The following is a 20,752-nucleotide window of genomic DNA, read 5'->3' on the forward strand; positions in this document are numbered from 1 at the left end:
TTGAATTATACAGGTTGGATTTTAAATTAAAAAGTATATCTAGGTTTTACAATCACGTTTATTAATACAAAAATTATTTAACTTTAACCAATTAGAATAATTAGATAGATTTATATAACCTATTAGTCCTGTCGCCAGGGGGGGGTACAACGGCCTCCTTTATACAGATGGACTTACCCAAGTTTCTTTCATGTATTTTGACCCGTAGAACACGAATTTTTTGGGTAACAGTTGATCCGGATGGCGATAAGATTGTTATAGACAAAGAACTTGAGGAATTACATAACAGCGATTTTTCGCAAAACAAAACATATTTTTGTATTTTTTCGATCATTCTAAGCAAAAAATGTTGTGACAAGTTTTTTCGTAGGATGAGTAGTTTTCGAGATAAACGTGGTTGAACTTAAAAAAAATCGAAAAATTGCAATTTTTAAACCCGAATAACTTTTGATTAAAAAACAAAATAGCAATTCTGCTTACCGCATTTGAAAGTTCAAGTCAAATTATATCGGTTTTGATTATTTGCATTGCTAAAAATTAATTTTTTTTTTTTTGTTAAACAAAGGTATAAACACATAGTGTTTGAGTGATGTGTTCAATGATTTCTCATTTTAAATCGAACGAGTATGGTGTATTCCACGAATATACGACTGTTGTGGATTATCGCGACAACGAATATTTTAGTGTGCAACATAAGAAGTACTGAAGTATACTCCAATAAACAACAATATAATTTGCAATTTACTTTCGTTCTTCATATTTTGCACAGTAAAATATTCGTTGTCGCGATAATCCAAGAGGGTCCTATATTCGTGGAATGGGGTATAGGTACAGTAGATATAAGTGCAAGCGAGGCAATTTCTACGTAGCATCTGAATAAATAAGGCCATTGTACCCCCCTGGCGACAGGACTATAGGTACCTCACTTAAGGTTAGGTACACCTTGACGATCGACAAAATTAAATAAAATCAACTTTTAATTAGAACTAAATATTCGGAATATTATGAAAATATTGGGCAGAGTATCTTCCACCTTGGATTTAACAATAAATTTAAATAATTCAAGTGAGTCTGCATTAATCAATTTCGTTGCTTGTAGCAGCAACGAAAGTCCACAGTCGAAGTTTTTATAGCTTGAAACTCTGCTCGTCAATTTCGTCAGATGCGTAGTCTACATTTCTACATTCAGTGTTGTCTGGATCTAATAATATAGCCGACGTCAGATAAACAAACTTATCCGTTAAATTCTGTAGGTGTTGAAATCGCTCACGAATTTCTACAATAATTCTATCTAACGAAGAAAACAGCTTTCGTCTCAACTCATTTTAACAAGACAAGTTAGCACCTCTAGTTCCGTCATCAAAAATATGCTTTCTTGTTATGCGCCTCCGAGGTTTTATGAAAATTCCAAGTTCTTCACACATATTTTTGCATAACCTAGAGCGCCATTTGTCTATTCCTCTCTTTTCTCTGTCAATATCATCTGCAAAGCATTTACTTTCTGAGCGCACAATCTTATGTCAAGTCCCCTTGTTTGTAAATATTTTTCTGCATCATTCACTTCATGTAGCACCGGTTGCCAGAGGCTCAAAAAAAAGGAAAATGACTGCATCGAAACTAGTAAAGCGCCTGCATCTGTCCTAGTGTTTAAGCTTTCACCTGCCTCTGTCAGTTTTTCCAAAGTGACGAGAATGTCTTTGTAATGATGCCATGTCACATTTACGGTATCGCCTCTTGCACTCCACCGCGTGTCTTGAATCCTTCTTTTGCCTGTAGTTACTATCAGAACTTCCCAACGATGTGTCGATGAGGAAAGAAAAATAGCAACGTTCTAAAGTGCCGAAAAAAGTTGTGCTGATTGTTAGTCATAAACGGGGAATTCCCACAAATCAGTGTAGACGTTGTTTGCCAGTCGCTACAAAATATCATTCAAAGAAAAGGAATTCCCCGAATTCGTAACAAAATAAATAATGAAAAATTCCGGGCTCCTTTTAATCAGCCCGAATTTGTAGTTGCGATAAAAATATAAAATGGTTAAAATATTTACAAAATATTTTTATTATCTATTGTTAAATTTTGCCGCCCCCTAAAAAGTGTCGCCCGGGGCGGGCCGCCCCTGCCGCCCCCACTACGCTACGCCACTGAATGGGGGTCAAATGCGATATTGTTTAAAAGCCCTTGCAATTTCTATGTACTCCAATGTACTCCAAACGGGTGGTGGTGATCTGATGATCTTTAGTAGTGTATAAATTTGACAGCTGTCGAAATATTAGTTTATAAGATACAACATTTTGAGGGAAGCAACATGTGTTAGTTTTAAAAAAATGTTGTGGCGAAAAAAATACTGTTGAACCCAAAATAGTCTAAGAGCTAGAACCGAAAAGTCATCGTCATAAGTAATATGGAGTTTGGCATGTAAAATGTGTTTATTGTAAGATATTGATAATTATGACCCCTTTCAGGCTGACACCTCAGTGGATACAGGAAGTAGCAATAAGGGATGAAAGGGGAAAGTTAGTGTAGTCTTTAAAGGTTTTCACCTCCTATTTTGTTAAACCTCCATCGATTTGCATGAAAATTGGTGACTAGTTAGAACATACCTCAGGAAATAAAAATGATTTGGTGCCAACTTGCACTTTTACCCTGGGGGTGGATACCACCCCTTCTCGGGGGTGAAAACGATTTTATTCAAAATAACCCCACAAATCGATAGAGGGGCAAATTATAAGTAAAATTTGTTATATTATATATATATATATATATATATATATATATATATATATATATATATATATATATATATCGGTTTTAAAACGTTCTCCTACGTCTTCCGATGCCTAGTCGCCATTCACTTCGGTCCATCCAAAGGTCTTCATCCAATTCTCTTTCTCTCATTTCTCGATTTATGCCTTCTCTCCAACTCAGGCGGGGTCTTCCTCTTTTTCCTCTACCATGAGGGGTCCACGTTAGGATTTGTTTCGGGAGTCGTTCTTCGGACATTCTTTGTACGTGTCCATACCATCTAAGCTGTTTGGTACTAATGTCATCTACTATTGTGTGTTTCACATTCATTATTTCCCTAATTCTGTTGTTGGTTACCCTTTCTAATCTTGATTTTCCTGCTGAGCGCCTCCAGAAATCCATTTCTGTTGCTTCAAGTTTTCTCTTGTATCTTTCTTTTATTTGCCATACTTCACTGCTGTAAGTGATTATACTCTTAACAATTGTATTGTATATTCTATGTTTGTTGTTGTTTGATATTGACTGGTCCCAGAGGATGCTATTGAGAAGGGTAATTGCTTTTCTTCCCTGGTTGTTTCTTTCTTCTATCGTCCGGTCTACGCTTCCTTCTTGTGTGATGGTCATACCAAGGTATTTATATGCGTCGCAATGTTTAATAATTTCGCCATTCCCCAGTGTAAGGTCCTGCTGTGTTCCACCGATACACATATATTCGGTCTTCTTTATGTTTATTTCCAAACCACCTTTTTTGTACTCCTCTATTAATTTCCTTGTCATATATTCTATATCATCGTAGTCTTGCGCTAGTACAAGTTGGTCGTCTGCAAATGACAAAGTGTATATTGTATTGTTGCTGATCGGTAATCCCATGTTTTTGCATTTGCGTTTCCAAAGTTTTAGAGTTTGTTCGAGGTAGATCTTAAATAATGTCGGTGAAAGGCAGCACCCTTGTTTTAGGCCTTTGCTAATTTGGAATCCTCTCGATAGCCTGCTTCCAACTTTCACCCTTGATGCAGTTTTGGTATACAATTGTTTCGTCGCTGTTATTAAATTTGCGCTTATATTGGTTTTCTCTGATGCTTCCCATAGTTTGTTTTGTGGGATGCTATCATACGCTTTTCTTAAGTCCACATATAACAGATGCACCTCCTGGTTGACGGCCAGTTTCTTCTCAATAATCTGTGTAATACAAAACAGATGGTCAACCGTTGATCTCCCTGCCCTGAATCCTGCCTGTTCTTCAGCTTCTATATCTTTATATTCGTTTTCGATTTTATTTTTAATCAGTTTTCCGTATATTCGGCTGATCGAGTTCGTTACAGCGATGCCTCTGTAGTTGTCACATTGATCCCGTCTGCCTTTTTTATGTATGGTGGATATCCATGATGTCTTCCATTCTTCTGGGATTTCCGCTCCGTTGATGCATCTTTGAAAGAGTTTAGCCAGGTTTTCATATAATTTTGTTGTGCCATATTTGTATGTGCCATAAAATTTGTTATATCATGTTATTAAAATAAATCAATACTTTTTGAGTTATTAAAGATCAAAGATTTGTCTGTTTAAGAGCACATGCGTGAAGTTACGGATGATAAAAAGAACATATTATTTAATTGATGTTACTAAAATATTATTTTTATATTATTTCGATATTTTAAATTTAGCAAAAGTGTATTCGAATATGTCAAATGTACCCATTATTGGACACCCCCAGTTTCTGGACATATTCAGTTTATAATGAAAAAAAAAAAAAATTCAATTAAATATCGAAATAATATAAAAATAATATTTTACTAACATAAAACTAATTACCATGTTCTTTTTATCATCCGTAACTTCACGCATATGCTCTTAAATAAACAAATTTTTGATCTTTAATAACTCAAAAAGTATTGATTTATTTTAATAACATGATATAACAAATTTTGCTTAAAATTTGTACCTTTATCGATTTGTGGGGTTATTTTTAATAAAATAGTTTTCACCCGCGGGAAGGGGTGGTATTCACCACCAGGGTAAAAGTGCAAGTGGCACCAAATTAGTTTTGTTTCTTGAGGCATGCTCTAACTAGTCACCAATTTTCATGCAAATCGATGGAGGTTTAACAAAATAGGAGGTGAAACCCTTTAATGACTGCACTAACTTTCCCCTTTCATCCCTTATTGCTACTTCCTCTATCCACTGAGGTGTCAGCCTGAAAAGGGTCATAATTATCAATATAGAATAGACATATTTCACATGCCAAACTCCATATTACTTATGACGATGATTTTTCGGCTCTAGCTCTCCGTCTAAAACGTGACTTGATAAAAATTATTAGGACTCTGCACGAGGAAAATCAACCGTTGAGAAATGGTTTGTTAAAAACTAGGTGAAATGAGCACCGGGGACGATACACGTAGTGGATGACCCACAGAGACTGTTACCGACGAAAACATCAAAAAAGTCCACAAAATAATTTTGGTGACCGTAAAGTGAAGTTGTTCGAGATAGCTGAAACTCTAAAGATATCAAAGGAACGTGTTGGATATATTTTGCATGAATATGTGGGTATGCGAAAGCTATGTGCAAAGTGGGTGCAGCGAGAGCTCAAAATCGATAGAAATCAACAACGAATTTATGATTCTTAGAAGTGTTTGAAACTCTTCAATCGTAATAAAACCGCATTTTTTTACAATGGATGAAACATGGCTTCATCATTTCACACCGGAGTCCAATCGACAGTCTACCGAGTGGACTGCACGTGATGAACCGGCTCCAAAGCATGGATAAGACACAACAGTCGGCTGACAAGGTTATGACATCAGTATTTTAGGATGCGCATGGTATAATATTTAATGACAATCTTGAAAAGAGAAAAACTATTAACAGCGGCTATTACATTGCGTTATTGAAACGTTTGGAGGACGAAATCGCGAATAAACGGCCACATTGGAAGAAAAATAAAGTGCTATTTCATCAAAACAACGCATCGTGTCACAATCCAATGAAAACGATGGCAAAATTTCATTAATTGGGCTTCCAATTGCTTTTGCAGCTACTGTATTTACCAAATATGGCTCCCAACGACTACCATCTGTTCGTTGACCTCAAAAGAATGCTCGCTGGAAAGAAATTTAACACTAATGAAGAGGTAATCGCCGAAACTGAATCTTATTTTGAAGCTAAACACAAATTGTATTATAAAAATGGCATTGAAAAGTTGTATGACAGTTATAATCGTTGTATCGCCATCGTCCTCGAAGGTCTCTCTCTTCAATCCTGACCCCCGGAAGGAGTGTAGTGGTCGACGTCATGTCGTGTATTGTTCGTCTCCAAAGATCTCTGTCTCTGGCCATTTCTTTTAACTCATGCATAGGTCTTTTGCATGTTCCTGTAATTTGATCGATCCATCTTGTTGGGGATCTTCCTCGTGATCTTCCGCCTTCCACCTTTCCTTGTATAATGAGTCTTTCCATGTTTTCTGTGTTTGGTCTCATAACATGTCCAAAGTATTTTAATTGTTGGAGATGGACTTTACTGGAGAGTCGTTGGCTAACTTTTAGCTCTCTTAAAATTGAATAATTTGTCCTATGGTCGATCCAAGGAATTCGTAGCATTCGTGTCCAACAGAATATTTCAGTGGCATCCATCTTTCTTCTTTCCGAATTTATCAGGGTCCAAGATTCACATCCGTAGGTCAGTATTGGAAATATTAAGCAGTTGAGCAACCTCATCTTTAGCGCTCTTGAAATTTGACAGTCCTTCCATATTGTGGTCATTTTTGCTGTGGCAACTTTTGCTAGATCACATCCACGTTTCATGATCGGAGATGACTGCCTTTTTAACATTCACTTTGCTGACGATCAAGCAGTACTGGCACAAGATTCGTATGACATGGAATTCATGTTATTCTTCTTTTCATGACCATTTTTCAGTGCGTCACAAATTATAGCAAAAAAGGTAAGTCCGTGATAAGACTCATTTATGACATTTATTCTAACATGACATTTTAGTTAAATCTGACAGTTGTCACATTTTATTTTCAATTTGGAATAAAAACAAATCAATTGTGTCTATTGCATTTATAAAATGGTATTTTCTTTGATTTGTATAGTCTTATAAATTGTACAGATTATATTGATAATATTATTATTTTATTTAATAAATAATTCTTTTTTGATTATGGCGCCATCTATAGACAACTAGAATAATCACCGAACTAGAATAATTACCAAAGTAATCACCGACGTGCCTTTTTTCTGTCACATACAATTTAATGCGTTAGAGAGAAATCGAAAAACTGTTACGCACTGAAAAATGATCATGAAAAGGACTATAACTCGACTGTATTCAGCCTACAAAAAATGGGGATTAAATATAAATATAGAAAAAACAGAATATCTAGTCGTGAATTCTGACGCCCACTTTGAAATCCTAATAACAGAGAACACATCAGTTAAACAGGTGGAAGAATTCAAATATCTGGGAGCTGTAATAAACAGAGAAAGCCTAGGCAACAAAGAAATCCAAAGACGAGTTGAACAAAGTAGGAAGGTAGTAGGTTGCTTGAATTCCGTGTGGTGGGATAAAAATATATCCAGAACTACAAAATTAACAATAGGGAAGTCATTTGTGGAATCGGTGCTAATGTATGGAAGCGAAGTGTGGACATTAACAGCAGAGTCCAGAAGAAGGATCAATGCTGTGGAAATGGACTACATACGTAGAAGTGCTGGAATCTCCCGATTGGACAGAGTACGTAACGAAGAAATAAGAAGAAGGATGCAGGCACACGATACAGCGGTAGAGAGGCTCAAGAGAAGAAGTCTAAAATGGTTCGGTCACTTACTTAGAATAGACGACCAACGATGGCCAAAGAAACTACTGAAATGGAAACCCCAGGTAGGAAGAAAAGGGGAAGACCAAGACTATCCTGGAATGACAGGATAAGGAAGGCTATGGAACACCAAGATTTGGAAGAGGAAGATGCCCAGGATAGAAATAGATGGCGGTTAGGTGTGGGGATGCGGCGTCAGCCGATATGACACCCCGTATATAAAAAAATACATCTACGTTTTATTTCTTCCTGTAGTGACCATGTATTCTGTGTTTGTGATTAATGATCCCAGATATAAGTATGAGCTCACAACCTTAAACCGATCAATTGTGGTTATGTGTGGATGATTGTTATGTAGTCTATCCACTATCATGATCTTTGTCTTTGATATATTTAATTGCAGACCCAATATTTGACTTTCGTTTTCAACCAGTCGTATAAGATAAATAAGCTCTGCTTGACTATTTGCAAGAAAGGCTTGCATATCTGCGAAATGTAGGTTGTTTATTTTATGACCATTTATTGAGATGCCCTTTTCCCATCCTTCAAGTGCCCTTCTCATAATATACTCCCCATATATTGAGTAATTGTGAAGATAGTACACATCCCTGTCTGACACCCCGTTCTGGATGAAATTTGTTTGCAAGTGTGTCAAGCACTGTAACTGATCCAGCAGTGTGTTCGTATAGTTCAGTTATAAGCGAAATAAGGTGTTGTGGTACGCCTTCTAAAAGAAGTAGGCATACCCTTAAAGGTAACTAACTATATTGAATAATAAAGTCAAAAAACAATTATCCTTTCTATGGTATCCTACGAACTTTTCAGCCCAACAATTATATCGCTGACCTAGTTGAATAGAAAATAAAAACTAGTTTTACGACATTATATATTATGAATGAAATTGATTTATTGAATTTTATAAAGTTAATATAAGTTGTAGCGATGAGAAAGACCGTCAATGCAAGGGTATGACCATCGATTTGTGTCACTAAACAAATTGCAGTATGATTAATTTACATGACCTACATTGATCGTGTATGTAAATATGCAGTTCCTGTTTTATGGCAAGGAGCCGCAGTTCTATGGCACAATAGGGAAACACTCACTGCACAATGAAACAAACGAGAAGGGGAGTTTTTGATAAATTTTACCACCAGTAAAAATATGGTTATAAGTTCCACATGCTTCCCACATAAATACATACACAAAATGACCTTGATTTCACCAGATGGAACCACAACCAATCAAATCGACCATGTGCTGATAGACAAAAGGGCAGCTAGTAGTATCTCCGATGTAAGAACACGACGAGGAGCATGCTGTGGATCAGACCATCTTTTACTACAAACCAAATTTAGATGCAGAGTTAACAGGGAAAGAAACGAAAGACAACAAAGAACAAACAAACTGGACCTGGAAAAACTGAAGATTCAGGAATGTAAAGAGAAGTTCGAACAAGAAGTCGCAAATGAGTTAAGGAAGCTAGAACTGCACTCAACAGATGGCAACTGGAATAATATCAAAACAGCAGTACGGACAGCAGCGTCCGCCCTGGGAAACAAGGAAAAGGAGAGAAGAGGAGCATGGTTTGATGACGAGTGCTGCAGACAAGCAATAGGGGAAAGAAATGAAGCACACAAAATGTACATAACAAGAAGAACACGAGAAAGACGAACATTATTTGAAGTGGCAAAACGGAAAGCAAACAAGTTATGTAGAAATAAGAAGAGAGCCTATGAGAATGAACAAATAGAAAAAATTGAAAAAAATTTCAAAAACAACGAAATTAGAGGGGCTTACGAATACATAAAAAAGATACAAAGTGGGTGTAAACCTCAAACAAGTCTATGTAAAGATGAAAGTGGGCAAATAATCAGTGACCAACAGAAAGTCACAGAAACCTGGAAGCATTATTTTCAGACCCTACTTGGAACACAAGTATACATGGAAGATGAAATGGGTATGAATTACGTAGAAGAGAATGAAGTAGAGAATGGAGTAGAAGCTCCAACCATAGAGGAAGTTCTCGAAGCTATTAAGGCCCAGAAAAACAATAAAGCTCCGGGAGTCGACGAAATACCAGCAGAAATGTATAAGGTAGGTGGCGATCACCTAGCAAGTCACATCCACGCGCTCATCAAAGACATATGACAAGAAGAGAAAATACCCGACGACTGGAAGAAAAGTATAGTATGCCCGATCTATAAAAAAGGAGACAAACTCCAGTGCAAAAACTACCGTGAAATCTCTCTACTATGTACAGCATATAAAGTCCTCACGTATATTATAAACCAGCGGCTCCAACCACTAGTAGAAAATGCTATTGGAGAGTATCAGTCGGGCTTCCGACGGGGAAGATCGACACTGGATCAAATATTTACAGTCAAACAGATCTTGTGCAAATCATGGAAACACGATATTGATGTTCACAACGTGTTTGTAGACTTCAAACAGGCATACGACTCAGTCAAAAGGAACAAACTATACTACATATTGGCTGAATTGGCAATACCACACAAGCTAATAAGACTCATTAAGGCCACAATGGACGAAACTTAGGCATGTGTACGAATACAAACCCACCGGGCAGACTTTTTCAAAATTTCGCAGGGACTAAAGCAGGGAGATGGGCTGGCCCCAACATTCTTTAACCTGGCATTGCAGTATGCGGTTAGGCAAATGCAAGATAGACGAGGAAACTTACTGACCAACCGAACGGTTCAATTGGCCGCTTATGCCGATGATAATAATATTATGAGTAGAACATCAACAAGAGCACGGAAAACATACGCAGAGTTAAAAACACAAACAAAAATGCTATGTCTGGAAATTAACGCAGAAAAAACAAAAATAATGACTCAGACGAGAAGAAATATAGCCCCACAAAACATTATACATGAAGATGACATTGAAACGGTTGGAAAGTTTACATACCTGGGAGTAGAAATATATGCCGACAGATCAGAAGATGGAGAAATACGGAAGAGAATAACGCAGGCAAACAGAGCTTATATTTCCCTTTTCCATATATTTCGGTCTAAAAGTGTCCACCGAAATACAAAGATGAGAATCTATAAAACCTTAATTCGACCAATAATATGCTATGGCAGTGAAGCCTGGGTTCTGAAAGAAACAAAGGTCCAAAAACCAACTTGACACATTCGAAAGGAAAGAACTGAGGAGAATAGTAGGACCTGTGATCTAAAACGGCATCTTCAGAAGTCGATACAACAACGAGCTTTATCAACTCTATAAGGAAATACCCGTGTCAGACTTCATTAGAATACAAAGATTGCAATGGGCCGGGCATGTGATAAGAATAGGAGAGAATAGGCTACCAAAAAGAGCACTGAATGCTAGAGACCGGTTGGAAAACCAAGAAAGCGCTGGGAAGACACAGTAAACAGCGACGCACAAGCCCTTTTAGGAGTCCGCCTATGGAGAAGAGCAGCCACAGACAAGCAAGGGTGGAGGCAAAAAATAAAGGAGGCCAAGGCTCAATTTGGGCTGTAGTGTCGTAGAAGAAGAAGAAGTTCCTGTTTTACGTCTTCGTTTCTCTGATTATCATTATCAAATCTTGTAATACCTTTCAGATCATATCCAAATTTTTTTCTTGAAGTAGTTGTAGGATGCGATCATGTAAGACTTTGTCAAATGCCTTGTTATAATCGAGGAAACATAATATATAGGGAGGTTGGTTAGCATCCATACATCTTTGCGCCAATACTTTTGGGGAAACAAGGCCTCTCTTGTACTTATTGCGTTTCTGAAGCCGAACTGGGTGTTACTTATATCTCGCTCCAGTTTTCTGAAAATCGTTTGATGTATAATGTTCAAGAATATCTTAGAGTGTGACTCATTAAGCTGATGGTTCGGTGGTCACACCATTCTCTAGCGTTAGCTTTTTTCGGCAAATTTACGAACGACGACTTAAGCTATTCTTTTGGAATGACGCCTGTATCATACATAATGTTGTACAAGTCTTAGTAGTTAGTTTTCCAACCTCAGTGTCCTAACACTTACTAACTCATCCGCCCAAAGCCAGTAAATGGGAGATTGCTTATACCGGCAATCACTCAGTCCTTACATGCATTAGCCATCCAATTGGATGTTGTCTATCTTGGTTGTCTTCTACCCCCACCCCCACCAAGCATGGAAGAAATTATGCATGCCATAAGAACGCTTAAAAACGATAAATCCCCTGGTCTGGACAATATTGATGCCGAGCTAATTAAAACAGGCGGTCATGAAGTCATAAGTAGAATCCATCAATTATTAATAGAAAAGGCCTGGCAACAAGAAATAATGCCGAAAGAATGGTGTGGTAGTATTATTGTACCAATACACAAGAAAGGAAAAAAGGAATCATGCATGAATTACAGAGGAATCTGACTAATCAACACTACGTATAAAATATTGGCTTCGATATTATTAGAAAGATTAGTACCATACGCCGAAGAAATAGGTGACTATCAGTGTGGTTTCAGGCCTGGCAGATCGACTATTGATCAATTATTTACAATAAGACAAATGCTTGAAAAGTATTGGGAATATAATCAGGACGTTCATCAAATCTTTATAGACTTCAAACAGGCTTATGATTCAATTAATCGTGTAATATTATGGAAGGCAATTATCGAGCTCGGCGTACCCAAGAAACTAGCTGCGGTAACATAAATGTGTGTAAGTAACTCCTTTGCACAAGTTAGAGTAAATTCTGGACTGAGACAGGGAGATCCGCTGTCCCCATTGTTGTTTAACCTGGCCTTAGAATATGTCATGCGAAAAATTTATCCAAAAATCAAACCAGACATAACTGCTCGGGGAGCAAAAATCATACTCGCCTTTGCCGATGACGTAGACGCAGTAGCACAATCAACATTAGAAATTAAGGATATTTTCTCGAGCTTTGAAGAAGCTGCATTAAACATCGGTCTAAAAATAAATGAAGACAAAACAAAATACATGGTCGTCTCAAAACAAGAACGACGGCGAATAAGGCAAAATATTACTATAAACGATTATAACTTCGAAGTGGTTAAATAATTTAAATATCTAGGAGCAACAATCACAATGACAACAAATTAGAGCGAGAAGTTGAAACGCGAATAATGGCAGGAAACCTTCTCTCACGAGTTACAAAAACCCAGATATATAAGACCATAATACGACTAGCAGTCGCGTATGGAAGCAAAACATGGACGCTAACAAAAAGAAAAGTAAATACATTGCTGGTGTGGGAACGTAAAATCCTTCGAATGATATATAGCCCTTGCAGAGACAGCGTGACAAACGAATGGAGATACAAGCGCAGATACAATAACGAGCTAGAGTCTCTATTCGGAAAAAAATCTAGTCAGATATACCGGGTGGTGAATTGGAAAACGGGTCATAGGAAACTCAATGTAAAATTCTAAATTGTTGAATTCCTGCTTCCCTAATTATTTTACATCAAAAGTCATGAAAAACTATTTGTAGAGGATTAAAATCTGTATTAAAAACAAAAGTTAAAATTGTTCTACGATTTAAACAGAGTCCAAAATTTTGAAAAATAGAATACATTTGCCATACCTAAGTAAGTGCGTAAAATTAAGGCAACACGTTACTATATCTGACAGTACGCAAACTATTGACTGAATAAAACATCTTTATTATTACTAATTTCTCCTCAACTGAGGACATCTTTTCGATTTCATTGTTTTTTAAACAATAAAAACGATAAAATAAAAATACTGACAGTTCAAAATATTGGTAATATAATAATTTCATTGTGACCGAAGGCAACCTTATACACATTCTTGTGCTGTGTGTGGCCTAAATTTGGCAAATACTTTGATAAAATTTATTATATTTTACAAAATTTTGGAATGTGTTTAATTCGTAGCACAATTTTAACAATTGTTTTCAATAAAGATTTCAATCCTCTACAAATAGTTTCTCACGTCTTTTGATGTAGAATAATCAACAGCAGGAATTCAACAGTTTAGAATTTTACATTGAGTTTCCTATGGCCCGTTTTCCAATTCACCACCCTGTATAAAGGCTAATAGACTCAGACGGGCAGGGCATGCGATACGCAGTAACGACAATCGCCTTATAAACAATTTGTTCTGGGAAAGGCCAGATGGAAGAAGGTCTGTAGGGCGGCCTAGAAAAAGGTGGAAAGATGCAGTCAAAGAAGATCTAGAAAAAATGGGAGTGCGACAATGGGAATTAGTGGCACAGGACCGGCAAATACTCACGAAGAGTTGTAGCGCCATTGATGATGAAGTGGAGGTGCGGAGACGGTTTTTTCTTTCATCGAGACCAAGACCTTTCGGCATTTAAGAGCTTTAGAAAACTGTTTGATCTACATTTTTGTTTCAGGTTTTGGATCCAGAAAGTCTATATTTCAGAGATGGTCGAAGGAAAATAGATATGGTTTTAGTATATGAGGAGGAGGAACTTGGTGTGATGACGGAAGCGGAAGCAAAAAGAAGAGACAAAAGAAAGTCATTCCAGGTTAGATCTAAACTAATATTTATAAATTTGTAAAAAGAGAACTAGTTATACAAATTTGCTTTTCTTTTTATTAAAATGCGTTGTCATTTCTTGGATTAAGGGTCGGTTTTGACATTTATCTATCATTTCTATATTTCTTTTATGCTTCAAGGGTAAGCTATATTAATTCTTTATTACCACTTCTTCTTCTTAAGGTTCCTTCTCCATTACTGAAGGTTGGCTATAACCTATAACTACAGCAAATTGTATCTTGCGTTCTTGAGCTGTTCTTAGTATTGAATGTGTGTCTGTCCAGTCTCTTACGTTCTTCAGCCAGGAGCATTTTCTTCTTCTTGGACCTCTTCTTCCTTCCACTTCCCTTCCATTATGAGTTGTAAAAAGTTGTGCCTTTCTCCTCTGTAAGTATGTCCTAGATAACTCGTTTTTCTGTTTTTTACAATTACTCTCAGTCCCCATTCTTCTTAGCACCTCATTGTTGGTCACGTGCTCTGTCCAAGAGATCTTCACCCTCCTTCGAAAAACCCACATCTCAAAGGCTTCTATACGCCTCATACTTGCAATTCCGAGAGTCCATGTTTCCGCTCCGTGGAAACGTTTCAGTTTATTACCACTACCATAGAAAATATTAGTTTCCGGTAATTTTGCTATCTCTTCTTCTTCTTCTTTACGTGCCATCTCCACGACGAAGGTTGGCAATCAACTTTGTATTCTCACTTTTGATACTACAGCCCGAAAGAGTTCAGTTGAGCTGCATCCAAACCATTCTCCGAGATTTCTCAGCCAGGACATTTTTCTCCTACCTATGCTGCACTTTCCTTGAATCTTTCCCTGCATAATTAATTTTAGGAGTTCATATCTGTCACCACGTGTTATATGTTTTGTATATGTATATGTATATGTTATATGTATTATATGTTATAAGTATTGAAGTTTTCTTATTTTGATGGAATCCAGTATCCCCTTGCTGTTCTGTATTCTCCTTAGTACTTCCTCATTGCTTATTCTGTCTGTCCAGGAGATTCTCAGCATTCTTCGATACGTCCACATCTCAAATGCTTCCAATCTATTGAGGCATTGTTTATTGAGAGTCCATGTCTCCACACCATACAAAAGAACAGAAAATACATAACATTTTAGTACTCGCTTTCTAAGATTTAGGCTGAGGTCTCTACTACATAATATTTGTTTCATATTAGTGAATGCACTTCTAGCCTTTTCTATTCTAATGCGGATTTCATTGGTACAATCGTTTGTTTCACTAATATTTGTCCCTAAATAGTTATAATTCTGAACTCACTCGTTCTATCGTCATATTATTTGCGTGTATATTTATGTTTCTAATATTCTTCTTTGATATAACCATGAATTTCGTTTTCTTTATGTTTAGTGACAGACCAAATTCTTCACTCGTTGCAACAACCTTATCTATAATTCTTTGTAGATCTGTAATAGTTTCTGCTATTAGTATTGTGTCATCGGCGTATCTAATTTCACATATGGGTAGGCCATTTATTTTTTTTGTTATCTCTGCTAATAAATAATACATTTTTTCGAAAACCTAACACGACCTTTTATAATTGCTGGAGATTTCAACGCTCATCATATTTCTTGTGGTTGTGAATTTAATGATGTCTATGGTATTTCTTTGCTCAATGCTATTAACCACTGCAATCTTGTGTATCTCAATGATGGTGCACCCACACTTGTTACGTCAGATAGGAAAAGTGCCATTGATCTGTCTATTTGCACTCAAGACTAGTACATTTAATATCTTGGTCAGTTATACAGAATCCTTATGGATCCAATCACCTTCCTATATATATGAAATTTAATAACTCTGACTCAGGCTTACAAACCTCTGGTCCAGTTCACAACATATGGGTTCTTAAAAAGCCAACTGGAATCTGTACACGACAACTCTAGAGGAAATGAACACCATATGTAACTACAACAATTTCAGAGAGATGATAAATCAGCTGCAAACACTTTTATTCCGAAAAGAACAATAATAATAAATAAGTACTGGAAGCACAAACCAAAACAATGGTGGAATGAGGCTTGCAACAACATTGCTCTTAGGAAAAAAGAAGCTTTCAGATTATGGAAAGAAAACCCAAACTTACAAAATTTACTTGAATTCAAACGAGTTGATGCCATCGCAAAAAAAACATTTAAAGAAACAAAAATAATGCAGTGGAGGAAATATGTTGAGAGCCTAAATCAGACAACTCCCATCACTGAAGTATGGAAAAAGGTAAATAGTTTTAAGAGTCGTAAACAACAGAATAAGTTACCTATTGATCCGGAAGCGAATTGGATAGAAGAATTCCATGCCACAATCTCACCAGACTGGGCAAAATAATGCATAGGATACAATAAGTTATCTTTAAAAACTGTTCCCAGAAACAACTTGCACTTACTTGAACGTTTTGAGATGTGGAAATTAGAGAGATCGTTGAAACTATCTAACAATACTTCACCAGGCGAGGACAATATAACTTACTCCATGCTGTTTCACCTCCCATATAAACATAAAAAGTCGCTGTTAGAAATCTATAATAGTATCTGGACTGGTGAAAGTCCTATTTCGGATAGCTGGAAGAACTATATAATACTAGCCATTAAAAAAAAAAGACAATATATTAGACCTCTCAAGTTCGTACAGACCTATATCCCTGGCATCCTGTATTCTTAAAACTCTGGAGAGAATCATAAAGAATCGATTAGAACAATGGCTAGAATTTGAACACATCCTACCAAACTCACAATATGGTTTCCGGAAAAGTAGGTCCACTATCGAAGCTATTACTGTTCTTGTTACAGATATACTGACAGAATATACAATAAAGAAACATACAGCTGCAGTTTTTATTGACCTTTCCTCGGCTTTTGATTGGGTAAACCTAAACATTTTGTACCATAAGCTGACATCAATAGGAATACCTCATCAAATATGTTCACTTTTAATTTCACTATACTCCGGCAGACGGCTTTCACTAAAATTAAACCAAAATCTTCAAGGATTCCGAACATCGAATCTAGGACTCCCTCAAGGCAGCATACTCAGTACTCAGCCCGCTACTTTTTATACTATATACAATGGATTTCGAAGTAAATTTGAATAACGTGAATATGATACAGTTTGCTGATGATATAGTTATCTACACCAATGGTACTACTATTCCAAATTGTCAGAACAATTTAAACACAAACCTATGGTCAGTTAAGCATTGGTTAGATTTAAACAACTTAATTCTCTCTGAAAAAAGAAAATCTAAAGTGTGTATTTTTACTAAAAAAAGGGACATAACTCAAGGACAGTTTCAACTGGGACCATATCTTCTTCCAATCAAAAATTATGTTAAATACCTTGGACTCTATTTAGACAGAAAATTACTGTGGAAAGATACCATTCACCATGCAATAAAAAAACTGAGAACACTATGAATATTTTATAGGATTCTGCCATACCAAATGGGGAGCAGATCCAAATACCGCTTTACTGTTCTATAAAACAATGGTTAGAAGTATATTAGACTATGGCAGTCACCTATATGGAACAGCAGCACATACTCACCGAAACAAAATAGAGACCCAGAAAAACGCAAGTTTGAGAAAATGTCTTGGTTATCTTAAATCTACCCCAATAAATATTATCGAAGTCGAATCTGTAGAACCTCCACTATCTTTCAGAAGGCAGCTAATTAGTAGTAAATTTATGGCTAAAGCCATATCCAAAGAAGCCAGCTATCTTCGTAACCTTCACGATCTCACTGTCCTAGAACTCACCCATCCATATTGGCACTCAAAAACAACTCCACTCCTAGTAAACAGCTACACCACAATGGCACAAATCTCTAACTCCCTGTCAATCAATAAAACTATACCTATTTACACCGAACCTCCCCATGTTTTCTTTTCAAAACATGGACATATAAAAACATATAAAAACATACTACCTGGACCCAAAAGAAAACTTTCTATAAAACATTAATGGAAGATGGCCTGAATACCAATACTATACTGATGGATCCAAGTTGAATGGAAAAGTAGGCTGTGCTTTTTATGACGCAAACTCTTCCCAATATTACAAGTTCAAGCTACCAGATGAGTGTTCCATATATACCGCTGAAACAATTGCCATAGCAAAAGCATTTAGACACTTCCAGTCCAGAAACACATAGAATCATGTTATATTCACTAACAGTAAAAGTGCAGTTGACCGAATAACAAACCTGAAATCATCGAAAAACCTTACTAGCATAGAGGCAGAAATGTTAAAACTGAACTTTGAAGCAACAAAACAAAGGAAAACAATAACTGTAGTGTGGATTAAAGGACACTCAGGAATAAAAGGTAATGATGTAGTAGATACACTAGCCAAATCAGCCACTGATACAGGATACGATCTAACCACCAATATTGTTTCATCTACAGATCTTACCTCCAAGTTTACTTCACATTTAAAACAATTGTGGCAGCAGGAATATAATTCATCAGTGACAGGGCTTAACTATGTCGGCCACCAAAATAACATACCATCAAAAAGCTGGTTTCATGGATTAACAAAACGAAACTTCATTGTTACAATAAACAGAATTAGATCTAATCATGCTATGACTCCTTTGTACAAATATAAAATAGGACTGGATGAAAACCCATATTGTCTATGCGGAGATGTTGGTGATATGAACCATGTGATCCTAGAATGTTCAAGAAATAAGAAGAGCATTGAATCATTTTTCGAAGATATGGTAAAGCCCAAATTCTCTTTGCCAACCAATCTAAATTGTATAATTTTTAGTAATAATATTAACTTATATCAATGTTTGTATAATCATTTAATTCGTTGCAAAATGAAATTGTAAAAAACTAACACCATTGGAAGCACTTCTGCGATACAAAATATTATTGTAAGTGTGTTTACGAAAAAATTAACATAAAAAAACAATAAATAAAAAAAAGTTTAAAACAAATATGTTAAAAACGTAAAATAATGATAAACAAATAAAAAAAAACACAAATAAAAACAAAGAAAAAAAAAGGAATTAAAACTAAACAAAATAGTACTTAAATAAAACATTAAAAAAACTAAAAAAAATATAATTAAAAAAAAATAAAAATATACATATAAAAAAATGCACTAAACAGAAACACACAAATTTTACTAACATAATAACATTTATCCTAGGGTGTGAGAATTTGAACAATCAATTTATTTATATTGGATAAAAAAATGCTCTTTTTATATTTTATAAATAAAAAATAAGTCTGGCTAATTGGTTTATGCCAAAGCCATTTACAACTGAAAAAAAAATATTAATTTTGTTCTAATTGTTACTTGTTCATATCTGTTTTCTTTTAGTTGGTACCCGTAGGTTCTTGTATCCATTATATATTTTGTTGTATATTTATTTTGTAGGAGAATCTAATAAAGGAGGGTTTGGAACTAGAATTAGAACACAAAGATTTATCATTTGACGGAAAGACGTGGTTTCTGAAGATTCATTTACCGTGGAAAACGAAAACGAGGTACGCAGCTTTAATGGGAATGAAACTGCCTATCAAAAGGTTTATTACAATATCTGTAAAAGCATGGGTAAGTAAAAAAACACAAATATAAGAACAAATTTAACCATTCAATAGAAATCTCTAGAGGAGTTGACTGTTTTTGAACATTTAAGTACAGTGGAACCTCGATAACTCGGATTAATCGGGACCGCGGCCGATCCGGGTTATCGAAAATCCGGGTTAGCCGGAGAATATGGTAAAAATTAATAAAATACGGTATACTTACAGATAACCTCCATTATAATTACAAAAACATGAAACACATATGCACAGTACACATCTAAATTACGTATAGTTGTATAGAGTGTAGAGTATTGTTCATTTCTTGGTAAAAAACTGCAATAAGTAAAATGATGACTTGGTAAAAATGATGCTGCAATAAATTTATTTTTTCTACAACCGTGTTAAAATAGTTATTTATGAAACAGTTCGTGAAGTATGCTTTTTGCGAACGCACGCGATTTTTAGAGCACGAGCGACAACGGAGCGAGTGCTATAAATCGCGTAAGTTCGCAAAAAGTACTTCACGCACAGTTTCATACAATATTTTATCTACGATAAACAAATAAAAAAGCTGTAACTCTCCGTCACTGGAATTAATTTCTATTCTACAATTTTTAGAACTTTGACATTTAAAAATTCTAACTACTTTCAAACCACAATACTGTCAAAACTTTTCTTGTAATTCATTGCTCATATTGACATCACCATGACAACGCAAAAGTAAGGATTGTCACCATGATAACGCGAAAGTTAAAAACAGTGCGAAAAAGTAAATCCCATTTAAAATACATTGTTACCTCACGCATACTTTAAATCCTTCACGCACTGCTATCTATAATGACAGTTTTCACAAACTAAAAACTTATACATAATATGACATAGAGTAGATAAATGCAATTTTTAGCACTCCATAGGAGCGTTAAAAATGCTACTTTAAGGCACTAGTGCTTTAAAATTTTTAAGGCACTGCAGTTAACAGTGAATTGTCAAATTGTGAAACGTCAAAATACTTATATTTCATTTATTAACATTAATATTAATAGTACAACTTGCACAATTTGAAAAAGGTGGTTTAAAAGGTTTTTTAAAATTTAATTTAAACTGTATTATTGCATTTTG

The 20,752-nt window shown here is 35.8% G+C and overlaps 1 protein-coding gene across 1 annotated transcript in view; it reads left to right on the forward strand.

Annotated features, from left to right (window-relative positions):
* LOC126881645 (anoctamin-4) overlaps nucleotides 1-20,752 on the forward strand; it is a 122,146-nt gene that overhangs the window by 36,769 nt on the left and 64,625 nt on the right. The window contains exons 4-5 of the mRNA XM_050646018.1: nucleotides 13,925-14,059; nucleotides 19,482-19,658. Of these exons, the coding sequence (XP_050501975.1) occupies nucleotides 13,925-14,059; nucleotides 19,482-19,658 (312 nt within the window). The remainder of the gene's footprint in view (nucleotides 1-13,924; nucleotides 14,060-19,481; nucleotides 19,659-20,752) is intronic.

Source organism: Diabrotica virgifera, chromosome 3, assembly GCF_917563875.1.
Source record: "Diabrotica virgifera virgifera chromosome 3, PGI_DIABVI_V3a".
Classification (NCBI taxonomy): domain Eukaryota; kingdom Metazoa; phylum Arthropoda; class Insecta; order Coleoptera; family Chrysomelidae; genus Diabrotica; species Diabrotica virgifera.